General features: G+C 44.1%; 1 protein-coding gene across 3 annotated transcripts; it reads right to left on the reverse strand.

Moving 5' to 3' along the window:
* Positions 1–1,137: 1,137 nt before the first annotated feature.
* cnep1r1 (CTD nuclear envelope phosphatase 1 regulatory subunit 1) lies at positions 1,138–12,474 on the reverse strand. Of its 3 annotated transcripts, none has more exons than XM_033036369.1 (6): positions 12,377–12,474; positions 11,456–11,527; positions 7,766–7,839; positions 6,306–6,415; positions 5,879–5,933; positions 1,138–2,140 (listed from the first exon to the last, which is right to left on the reverse strand). In XM_033036369.1, the coding sequence occupies exons 1-6, from the start codon at positions 12,402–12,404 to the stop codon at positions 2,099–2,101; spliced, it is 381 nt and encodes a 126-aa protein (XP_032892260.1). In that variant the 5' UTR covers positions 12,405–12,474; the 3' UTR covers positions 1,138–2,098. The 3 variants fall into 3 exon arrangements, with proteins under 3 accessions (XP_032892260.1, XP_032892259.1, XP_032892261.1); XM_033036368.1 differs by having other exon boundaries at positions 12,368–12,466; XM_033036370.1 differs by lacking the exon at positions 11,456–11,527 and having other exon boundaries at positions 12,377–12,461.
* Between the last annotated feature and the right edge of the window lie 26 nt (positions 12,475–12,500).

Here is a 12,500-nt window from a genome sequence, read left to right on the forward strand (position 1 = left end):
AAAGTTGTTGGTGGCCATCACATCAATGTGAGACCACACCTGGAGTATTGTGTGGAGTTTTGGCCCCCTAATTAGAGGATGGACATTCTTGCTATTGAGGGAGTGCAGCATAGGTTTACAAGGTTAATTCCCGGGATGGCGGGACTGCCATATGCTGAGAGAATGGAGCAGCTGGGCTTGTACACTCTGGAGTTTAGAGGGATGAGAGGGTATCTCATTGAAACATATAGGATTGTTAAGGGCTTGGACACGCTAGAGGCAGGAAACATGTTCTGGATGTTGGGAGAGTCCAGAACCAGGGGCCACAGTTTAAGAATAAGGAGTAAGCCATTTAGAACGGAGAAGAGGAAACACTTTTTCTCACAGAGTGGTGAGTCTGTGGAATTCTCTGCCTCAGAGGGTGGCGGAGGCAGGTTCTCTGGATACTTTCAAGAGAGAGCTAGATAGGGCTCTTAGGCAATGTTGTGAAGGTGAACAAAATTGGTTTGGAGAAAAATGGGTGACATTTATAAAAAGTGAATTATAACTTTCTCACTGAGTGTTCATGTCTCTAACAGTTAAGAGGAGTGGAGTAGGTAAAAAAAGGCAGTGGGTAAGGAAGCATTAAGAGTAAATTTCCCAGGGGTAAATGTCAAAAATTAGAGGACGCAGCTACAAGGTGGAAGGGGCAACGTTTAAAGGAAATATGTGGGGCAAGGCTTGTTTTTAAAAACATAGATTGGTTGGTATATGGAACGTGGTGCCAAAGGTGGTGGTGGCAAGGACGATAGTGGCTTTAAGAGGCTTTTAAATAAGCGCATGGATATGCAGGGAATGGAGGGATATGGATCACATGCAGATAGAGGAAATCTGTTTAACTTGGCCGTATTTGGCATCATGTTCAGCACAGACATTGTGGGCTGAAGGGCCTGTTACTGTACTGTACTATTTTATGTTCTTTAATATATGTTGGCAAGTCTTAAAGCAATAGGTATGGCATTCCTAATGCTCAATAGTAATAGACCATTTTTTAACATAATTATTTGCCAAACTCCTTACCGTTTTACATATTAAACATTCAAATCCCATCTGATTTCTGATACATTTCAAATGTATGATCAACTCTCAGAATTGTATTACATCCACTTCAAAAAAAAATCCATATAAATTGTTTATTGCTCTGTACATAGGCCTACAAAATTCATGTGGCCACATTTTTTTTACAAAGTCATGATGCTTTTAAAATTTAAAAAAATTAAGTTTTCATGTTATTAAAATACAAAGTGGGAAATCAAGAACCCACAACACATTCTAGATTAGCAATGCAAGAGAAGAAAAACAACTGCAAGATTTGGAGAAAAAAAAAGTTAATTTCTACCTGTTCTATACAATTTAGCATAATTCAGTAAAATGTGAATCTATATATGCAACAGTCTGCAAAACAAATCAGTATCTTCCTATGAATAAAATATTACACAATTTGGCAGATCAAAGTATTCAGGATCCCACCCAAAAGCACAGGCAATCCATTGTATCTTGCATCCAGTCTAAGTGGGATAAGTGACAGAGGTTTCATAACACATAGTAATGATAAACAATAAAGGTAATATTCTCATAACCTATATTCAAAAAAGATCCGCAGAGCAAAAACAACAGACTGGAAGAGTAAAAAGCAGGCAACAATAGTTTAACAATCATGTTGAAATAATTCCTGATACAGTCCAGCTCAATTCTCCACGAGAACAGCTTGTAGCTTTTAAATCCTTGATATTAATTGTATGAACATTTCACGAAATAGTTACAAAAGCATGTCAGTAATAAAATGAGCAATTCAACTTTTAAACAATACAAGAATCCGTAACATTTTAATAAATTAAAGTGACTGAGCAAGATTTAAATACTTTCCAAATCATATTTTGCAACTGACCTAAAACTATGTGCCAGCTGCATTGCTAGTTTCATAAAATCCCCCCATGTGGCTGAGAATTTTCCTGTTCTCGGGAACTTTACGAGGCTGAAATGTTGATGTTGACCCTAGGAGTGCTGCATCAATGGACTTGTTTATTCACGGCCACTTTCACCTTTTCATGAATTCACTGAACCACTGGCTTGGAGAACGTCATTGGACATGAGGCCTGGGCTTTAATATTAGTTTCCCAGTCTAGAAAGGGGAAAAATAAAAGATAAAATAATTAAAGTAAAAATGAATTAAGGTTACAATAAAATAACTTGCAATACACTTGTATCTAAAAATGTCGACTAAATGCTGCAGAAAGTACTGGCAGTAATTAATAAAGCAACTCCCTCTCCTATTTCACCCCTCTATCTCATCTAAAGAGCTGTATGATGGAACATTAAGCTGCCAGTCCTGTTCCTCCCTTGCCACATGACTGTCATGGCTGTAATGTCCCAATCACTGTACCTATCCAGGCTTTTAGTTTAGTTTAGAGATACAATGCGGTAACAGGCTCTTCGGCCCACCAAGTCCGCACGGACCAGCGTTCCCCTCACATTAACACACGCCTACACACACAAACTAGGGAAAATTTACACTTATACCAAGTATAGAAACCCAAGCCTATAACCTGAACGTCTTTGGACTGTGGGAGGAAACTGAAGATCTCAGAGAAAACCCACGCTGTCACGGGAAGAAAGTACAAACTCTGTTTTGACAGCACCCGTAGTCAGGATCGAACCCGGGGCTCTGGAGGTGCAAGCACTTTAAAGCAGCAACTCTACCGCTGCGCCACTATAATAATAATAATAATAATAACATTTATTTTCGGGCGCCTATCAAAGTCTCAAGGACACCTTACAGAAATTAACAGAAGAGAAAAAACATATAGTCGGAGTAAAATAAATAATAAGGACATCACCAGTACATAAATTAGACAGAAATCGCTCCAAAGACAAAAAATCAAAAAACACAATGTGAAGAGAGAGCAGCGGCAGCTAAAGCGCGCCAGCGTCCACTCTCCCTTCCGACAGCCATCTTGGACACAGATTAACAAATTAACTTACACACAAAAAAATCATCCCCCCACAGTGGATACCACTGTGGGGGAAGGCACAATGTCCAGTCCCCATCCCCAGTTCACCCAAAGTCAGGCCGATTGAGGCCACCGCAATTGCCTCTACGGAGGCCCGATGTTCCTGGCCGTTCTGGCCGGGTGCTGTTGCCCCGGCGTTGGGAGAGTCCTCGCAGCGGCTGGGCCACCTGGGACGGCCACTTCCTAGCTGGGGACCGCGGCTTCCGAAGCCGACAAGGCCGCGCCGGGTTGGAGCTCCCAGGCTCCCGATGTTAGAGTCGGCGCCGCCCGCTCCGCTCCGCAGACCCGCAGCCCGGAGGTGTTGATCTCGGCGGTCACAGCTCACCGGAGCTCCAGCGCGTCGATCCAGCGCGGCGCCCCAGGCAAGGCATCGCCCGCTCCGCTCCACGATAGCGCTCCAGCGCTGTGCCGCCAACGAAGCCGAGGTGCTGGGCGGTCCCTGCCAGGAAACGGCGCTCCACGCCCGCTGGTAGGCCACGAGGACGGGTCGACGGGGCAGCTCGGAGAAAAAGCTGCCTCACCGACCAGGTAGGGACCTAGAAGTATAATTACCCCCTACCCCCCACATTAAAAAGTCCATTTCTCCAACAGACGAAGCACAGGACTTACTAAAAACTTCAAAAAAATGAATTAAACGGACGGCTGCTGGTTAGCAGCCGTTCCCCAAGATGGCTCCTCCTCCTATGCCACCCCAAGTTCACATGCCTTATCCGTCAGGCCTCTAACCATAAGACAGGCCATTTGGCCCATTGAGTCTGCTTCGCCAATCGATCATGGCTGATCTATTTTTCATCTCGACCCCATTCTCCTGCTTTCTCCTCCTAACCTTCGATGCCCATACTAATCAAAAACCTATTAATCTCCGCTTTGAAACAACCCAATTAAATAAATGCTGTAGTTAATGAATAGCTTCCTGACATAGATGCTTGTATTTTCAAGGTGATCAATAGCTGAATGCAGTGCAAGAGAGATGGCAACCTCTGCAGACCTATTTTTCCTCTACGTAATTTGCAAGTGGTCTAAATCGTCCGGAAGACTGACACAAATTTGGGGTATTGTCAGTCGTTCAACAAAGCACTTTATTGTGCTTGATGATAAAGCTACTGGACAATAGTCATTGCGACCCATTACTTTTCTTTTTTTGTGGACTGGAATGATGGAGGATTCTTTCAAGCCGTTGGGAGACTGTGGGCCGTTTGTTTTTCTGCTCATGATTTCAGCGTGTGCAGTCTCTTGTAGCAGAAACATCAACAGAGGCAAATTTCCCCAAAACGTAAAAAGGGTGGCCTCCCCCCCCGCAAAACAGTGAGTCAAAGAAGTTCAAAAGAGAAGGAATAAGTGACGTTTCGGGTTGAGACACTGTCTTGCCCCAAAACGTCACCCATTCCTTCTCTCCAGAGGTGCTGCCTCACCCGCTGAGTTAAGCCCGTCCCACTTTCACAACCTAATTCACGACCTCTGCCGAGTTTGCCCTTGACCCATACTCGCAGCATGGTCGCCACAAGATCGTAGGACGTTGTAGGTAGGTCGTGATGCTAGTCGTAGGTACTCGTGGCATCAAGTGGGTTGCAGCGTTTTTTCTAGCCTGATAAAAAATGTCCACGAGTAAAAAAAAGGTCGGCATGGAAAAAAATCGATCATTTTTACTCGTAGGTAGGTCGTGATGCTAGTCGTAGGTAGTCGTAGGCAATCGTAGGTGGTCGGAAGCAGTCGAAGGTAATAGCTCCGGGGTAAAAAAATGTCAGTAGGAAAAAAAGGTTATTTAAACAGCAGAACGTCTGTCACTCTAAGGCATGTTCATTCATTGCTGGAGAGTTTTTTGGAGACTTTTGTTTAAGAGATGGCACCAAAAAGGCAGCAGCGCAGGGGGGATGGCACAACCCTAAAAAAAACCTGCCATGCAGGTGTTACCCACCCAAGAGGAGGAGTGGCCACAGGAGGTGATGCCACAGGAGGTGATAGTGCAGGAGGAGGTAGCCCTGCATGAGGTACCCCTAGAGGAGGAGACCAGGGTGGTAGTATATGTCCCCACCACCACCCCATCCTTCACTGCCTCATTTGAAGGCAACAAAGCAGCCCTTTCTCCTGTGTCTGACACAGCATCAGAGGGAGATGCCCCATTAGTGGTGAGGGAGGGCTGGAGGAAGGTTATGCTCTACACCTTCACCAGGCAGCAGGAGGGGGACCTCGAGGAATGGTTCCAGCAGAATGCCATCCTGTACGAAAAGGAAAACGAGGGATACAGGGACAAGAATGGCATGCTTGCCATCCACTGCCCCACATGTGTGCTTAAGGCTCCATCTATTGTCAAAGCCCAGCGCCACTCTCTTCCAGTCATCTGGTGTACTGGGACAGTCCATCACATCATCTCCATTCACCCATTGAGACCTCTTCTTGTGCTTACTCTTCCCCTTCTGCCTTTCTTAAAAGGCTGCTGAAGCAAAAGGGCTACTGCAAACAGCAGTAAAACGTACATGGTCAAAGCCAGTCTTCAACATAGTCGAAGGAGGTCTTCTTCATAGTCGTGGGAGGTCTTGAACATAGCCGTGGAAGGTCGTAGGTTACCGCGACCTTGATTTTTTTTTAAGGTCGTCAGAGGTCGCAAATTAGGTTGTGAAAGTGGGACAAGGGCTTTACTCCAGCATTTTGTGTCTACCTTCGATTTAAACCAGCATCTGCAGTTCTTACACAAAGTTCAAAAGAGAAATGTGCATATGAAATTCAAACAAAAAAAGAAAAACATATTTGATTCTGTCTGGTTTAAAGTCAGCCAGCAGACTAATATTTAAAATCCAAGCATTGTTCATTGCGTTTTCTCTTTTTTCCTATCTTTGAAGACAAATACTTACATCATCACAAGACATATTGTATTCTGCTAAAATAGTTCGACATCTTGCAGCAATGCTGAAAGTAATATGTTAAGAGAAATGATGATTCCAATTGAAATTGTAGTTACATGACATCCCTGCTCCTTGGGAAGTATTGTAGAAAAAAACTACCAATTCTGCATTCTCCAAGCCAAAGTACTCAACAAATACCATAAGAAAGATCGTAAAGTACAGGCTTGAAGAACAGTTGTCTCTAATTGTTTCTGTACAAGTGAAGTCACTGTGCCATCTTTTTTGTAAACGGCTTGTAAAATATTACAAAATACGGGTGCACTGAGAAATGATGTGGCTCATCTCTGCAGAACATAATTTAAATAGATAGTAATCAATTGCAGTTACTGTTACAAATCTCACGACTGACGGTTTGAACGGTTAATGAAAAGGATACATTGAGGGTGCAACTACTCTTTTATGTATTCCAGCAAAAAATAAACCGATAAGAGTTATACAGCTGATTGTGAAGAATGGATGATTCCATAGTGATGTGAAAAAAGATACCTAAAAAGACAAAGAAAATGGAATAATAACTATTTGAGCAGATGAAAACTAAACACCATTATGTAATAGGAACCATACAACCATATGTTGTTTTCCTACAACATTGGGAATTTTATCTATGACAGCAATAGGCTTAAGCTCCATATATTTGTGGCAGATACATATTTATTCAGTTCATTCTTCTTTTGCTGTCCAAACAAACTGAATTATCTCCCAATACGGTTTTAATGGCCCTGCAGTTTGACTGGGAACAAAATTAAAAAGGGGAACACATTCTTTTATAAAGTTAACTGAGCCAACAGATATTGGTTGGAATTTTTTTTTACTAGATAACTGCTATCAGATGCAACAACCAACAAGCAAATTAAGTTAAATTGAAGTGCCAATTAAAATTAATGCCCAGAAAAATCAGGAAGATTGATTCATCATTTTGGAACACAACATTACACTTTAAATAAACATTTCTAAACAGGTGGCTTTTTTCCAAGAGTGTCAACATGAATTCATAATTGGAGCATTTAAATCTTTATTATACTGAACTACAAGGCGATTTCTAAATTCAGGTTGCCTGAGAACAGGATTCATGGCTTTGCATTCTCAATCCTGTCATAACAGATGCTCAAATAAGTTGTTTATATTTTTTTAAATCTCAAGAGAAAATAATAGCACCTTTACTCAATATGCTGTTAGTTTTATCATTTTGTTAGCACCATTTTATATTTTGACTGAGTCTTAGTCCGTTCATTTTGAATAAACTTGTCTACAATTTCCTAAAAAAAAGCCACTCCTGGTAAAGCCTTTCCTGTGTCTGATGTCTAAGGAGTGAAATTGCTGCCATGTAAATAGCAGCATTGAATTCCAGGTCAGGTCAGGGTGGAGTTCCCCCCGCCACGGCTACCATGTAAACCCGTGCTACTTGCTCCATGGTCGGATAGTCGGCGACTAAACCGTCTCCCCCCCCACCTGGTTTGCCAGGTGAGGAGGGGGCTGTGGACCCCCAGCAGGACCAAAAACAAGACCTGTCAAAAAGGGCAGATGAGCTTCTGGCAAGCCAACGGCCATCCACACTTCAGTAGAAGTTGCGATCACTGTCGTACATAGCATTGTAGGGAATGACGATAAAGCACACACACCAAAATCCTATACTTCCAGCGGCGGAAGTCCGCAGGAACTGGAGGACGGAGATGTGTGGTGCGTCCGTCACTGTTCCCGTCGGAAACCAGCACCACTGCGCCACTAATGTTTTCAACGATGGTGGATGAATGAATGAATGAAAATGCTAGAAAAGCCAAAGCAACAACATATTTTGTGAATTATTAAATTGTGAATTATAAATAAGTTTTAAATTACCTTTTGTGTTTCAGGATCTATTAACCAGTTCCAAGCACCTGTGGCAGTACATACAGAAACCACAATAAGAATCACTGCAAATAAAAAGATGAACGTGAATTAGTTCATATTTTGATGGGCAAGGTTTTTAAAATGACAGTAATATTGACATTCCTAGGAAGGTACAATTGCAAATGCACAGTAGTTATTTATATAAATCTCAAGACACATTAGTATCCAGTTTTCATCAAATTCTAGTCACTCCATACAATGAACACAAAGGCAATAAGTTTTAACTATAGATTCTAACAGTACTGTCTAGGTTAGCGCACCGAATTACACTACCCTAAATACAGGCTGGCCAATTCTGGATAAGGAACTGCTCTATTTGTACATTCTCACTCATTTACTAGGTGATAGAAAGCAAGTCTAAAGAAGGGTCCCAACCAGAAATGTCACATCCATTTTCTACAGAGATGCTGCCTGACTATCTTTGTCTTGTGTCTATCTTTGGGAAGCGAGCATCTGCAACTCCTTTTTTACAACAAGATCGAAAGTGTTGTTGATTAGCTGGATATACTGGGCATTTATGCCCAACTTGTCTCTCTCTCTACCTGCCCCCCACAAAGACCAATCAAGACCAATTCTATCCTTTGTTAAAATATGAAAATGTTGTGAATTACTGAGGCCAGCTGAGAATGACTGCTTTTAACATCAAGACAGCATATGATCAAATGTTGCAACAGGGAGTCTGAGTAAAATGGAATTGGCATTCCAACCACAGGCCGAGATCACATGGAACTCAGGGAGATGATAAGGGTGGGTGAAGGTCAAGTCCCTCAGTCAGAAAACATTGCTGCAGGATTTCTTCAGGCCAGGGTCGCAAGTGGATCTATAGTCACCCGTTTCATCAATGATCCTCCTTGCATTAGGGGCAGCAGTGGTGCAACGGTAGAACTGCTGCTTTACAGCGGCAGAGACCTGGGTTCGATCCCGACCACTGTCTGTAGGGGGTTAGTACGTCCCCTTTGTAACTGTCTGAAGAAGGGTCTCGACCTGAAACATCATTCATTCTTTCTCTCCAGAGATGCTGCCTGTCCCGTTGAGTTACTCCAGCATTTTGATTCTACCCTCTGTAACTACGTGGGTTTTCTCCGGGTGCTCCAGTTTCCTCCCACACTTCACGAACAGGTCTGCAGGTTAAATGACTTAGGTAAAATTGTAAATTGTCCCTGATGTGTAGAATAGTGCTAACGTACGGGGTGATCGCTGGTAGGTGTGGACACAATGGGCCAAAGGGCCTCTTTCCACGCTGTATCTCTAAGGTCCAATTCTTCATCCCTGATGACTGCATAGTACACATTTCCATGAACAATTCCTGAGATAACGAGGCAGTGGCCACATGCAGTAAAACCCCAATAACATTTAACAATGGTAAGTGACATGTACACATGTGCCAGGCAGTGACCTTGTTCAATGCGAGAGTCGAACCAGCTCAACTCAACAGCATTCCCACCAGCAAACACCCTAATGCCAACATCTGGGGAAGGGGGAGGATGGCAGGATGGCAGAAAACACCACATCTAAAGTTGTAGGCTAGAGAGGCAAGAGTGTTTTATTGTCATGTGTCCCAGATAGAACAATGACATTCTTACTTGCTGCAGCACAGCACAATATGTATAAATAGCTATTTATAGTTTTTACATGTTACAGAGGCAGATTTGGGACTGGGCAGCCTACAACACTTGGCACATGCCAACAATGTGATGGAATCTCGCCACTTGCCTGGATCAACTTAATATTCCAGCTCGACAACATCTGCCACTAAAAGGTGGGGTTGACTGGCAAATCATCCCACGTCCTTGCTATTCATTCTTTAACTAAACCACTTTGAACACTGCTGCCACAGTGAAAAAAGCCCAGCAGAGACTGTACTTCATCAGGCTGCTCAGAAAAGCTGGTCTGCACTGTCGCCCTCTCACCCAGGTCTACAAAGGACTGATAGAGAGCATCCTCACCACAGGCATCACGGTGTGGTATGGAAACACCACACAGACAGAGAGGAAGGCTCTGCAAAGAGTCATAAAGACTGCAGAGAGGATTATCAGAACGGAACTCCCCTCCATGGACACAATCTACACACAGCGCTGTCAAAAAAGGGCAGAGAGAATCATCAGAGACACACTACATCCAGCTCACTCCCTGCTCAAACACAAAAGCTGCACATACAACCTCAGGCACAGACGAGCGGACAGCATCGCCACAAACAGAACACGCTTTTTTAAGAGCTTCTTCCCTGCCACAGTGAGACTCTTGGCCAAAACAAAATGAACTGATGTCCTGACCTATCTCATAGCATATCATATTATATCGTCTCCTGGGCCTGTGCAATTTACAATGCAATCGACACTTTTATATAGGGTTTGTGCAATTTACAATGCTCTCACTTTCCCCTTTATATAGGGTTTTAGGCACTTTCTTTTCTATTTCTAGAGAAGTATACGTTTTTATAGATTATGTGTCTTTCTGTGTGTCTTTTTAATTTGACTTGACTCTCTGAACAACCGCACAAGAGTTCCTATGTGTGTAAGCACAAATGGCAAATAAAGTTTTTGACCTTTGACCTTTGTTACAATTTGGATCATGCAGGTTAACAATATTATTTCTAGTGTGTGCTCTAATAGAAGTTCATTGTTTAAAACAAAGCTGAGATAACTCTCTGATGCCAACCATCCACCTACAACAGGCATCATCTCGTCCTCTATCCAACAGTCTTAGGAAGGGTCTCGACCTGAAACATCACCTATTCCTTTTCTCCAGAGATGCTGCCTGACCTGCCAAGACTCCGGATTTCTTTGTCTCCCTTCAGTTTAAACCAGCATCTGCAGTTCCTCCACTGCCGGCTCCACTATAAAATCTCCTCATGGTATGCCTACTTTGATGAGGTTCTCTCCCTCTCTCCAACTAGAGTTCTGCAAAACCTTCTCTCGTTGCCCCCCCTGTGATTCCTCCTGCTCTGCAGCTCAACAATGGCCTGTTGTGTGGTACACATTGACTTGATTATCTTTGTTTTTTGCATATCTTCCATTTATATCTCCTAAGTACCGTCTATATCTCACTCCTCTTTCCCATGAATCTCAGTCTGAAGAAGGGTCCCAACCTAAAACATCAACAATCAAAGAAGGGTAGGAACAATGGGGACAATCAGTCTGAAGAAGGGTCTCGTCCCAAAACGTCACCTATTCCTTCGATCCATAGATGCTGCCTCACCCACTGAGTTTCTCCAGCATTTTTGTCTACCTTCGATTTTTTCAGCATCTGCAGTTCTTTCTTAAACAATGGGGACCCGGCATGGGGGGACCACCGTGAGGGGGGGGGGAACAATGGGAGACCTAGCGCAGGGGTGCTTTGTAACTTTGCAAGCACCCTTTATTGGTGACTATTTGCATACCTTGCAAGCAAAGAATTTCATCGTGATTTGACACATGTGACAATAAAGTATTCAATTCAATTCAATCAGAGATGCTGCCTGACCCACTGAGTTACTCCAGCATTTTGTTCTATCATAATTATCAACAGCCAGTTAACCGGTTGAAACAGAAGGAACCGCAGATGCGGGTTGACACACAGATCTCAGTGGGTCGGGCAGCACCTGTGGAGGAGATGGACAAGCCGGGACTGTGGTGTGATTAAAGTCCTGGGCGCACTCACTTCGCCACCGCCCGGTTGCCGGCTGCAGGCAGGAGATGTACTCGGTCAGCCGCCGCTCGAAAGCCTTGAGGTCTGCACACACAAAGAAGAAAAAAAAACCATGTACAACAAACAAACCCTCGTATCTCTCGGTCTGTCCCACTTCTCACTGCCCGCGGACACAACCGTCATTGCTATCCCTCTTGTCAAAAACGCAAATGGGAGGCACAGCAGCTCATATTTCGCTTGGGCAGCTTACACCCCAGTGGTCTGAATATTGACTTCTCTAACTTCAGATAACCCTTGCTTTCCCTCTCTCTCTCTCTGTCCCTCCCCCACCCTAGTTCTCCGACTAGTATCACCCTCCTCCTGATTAATTTTACTGATTGTACACCTCGTTGTCACCTTCCCCTCAGACAACAATGAACCATTCTACATTTCCTTGATCAGCCTCTCCTTTGAGAGACAGAGTGCTGGGGTAACTCAGCATCTCTGGAGAAAAGGAATAGGTGACGTTTCGGGTCATAAGCGACGGGAGCAGAATGGGGCCATTCGGCCCATCCAGTCTACTCTGCCTTTCAATCATGGCTGATCTATCTCTCCCTCTTAAACCCTATTCTCCTGCCTTCTCCCCATAACCTCTGACACCTGCACTATCTAATCAAGAATCTGTCTCCAGAGATGTTGCCTGTCCCACTGAGTTACTCCAGCATTTTGTGTCCATCTTCGCATCTGCAGTTCCTTCCTCCACATTTCGGCTGTTGTGATCTGTCCTTTTCACACCTTACCCTTCCTTATCTCTATGCCTCTCACTCTGAAGACCCGGAACGTCACCCATTCCTTCTCTCCAGGGACGCTGCCTGTCCCGCCGAGTTAACTCCGGTAATATAGTGCGTGTGTGTGTAGTCGGTGTGAGGCAGTCACTCGCTGCACCTGGCTCACCCTCCGCCTGCTCCAGGGAGTTCATCATGATGATGATGATGGCGCCGCCCGCCCGCCACCGCCACCACCGTCCTCCTCCCGCCCGGACAGCCCGCTCCGCCCGCCTCTTCACACGCCCTCGCCC

The sequence above is a fragment of the Amblyraja radiata genome, chromosome 17, assembly GCF_010909765.2.
Source record: "Amblyraja radiata isolate CabotCenter1 chromosome 17, sAmbRad1.1.pri, whole genome shotgun sequence".
NCBI lineage: Eukaryota > Metazoa > Chordata > Chondrichthyes > Rajiformes > Rajidae > Amblyraja > Amblyraja radiata.

Bases quoted from the DNA above. Each gene is read 5' to 3' on its own strand.
- cnep1r1 (XM_033036368.1), bottom strand. From the start codon at position 12,404: ATGATGAACTCCCTGGAGCAGGCGGAGGGTGAGCCAG. The intron at 11,528-12,367 runs GTGCAGCGAGTG...TTGTGTGTGCAG, and splicing joins GCAGGCGGAGGGTGAGCCAG to ACCTCAAGGCTTTCGAGCGG. The intron at 6,416-7,765 runs GTAATTTAAAAC...TTGTCTTTTTAG, and splicing joins TAGATCCTGAAACACAAAAG to GTATCTTTTTTCACATCACT.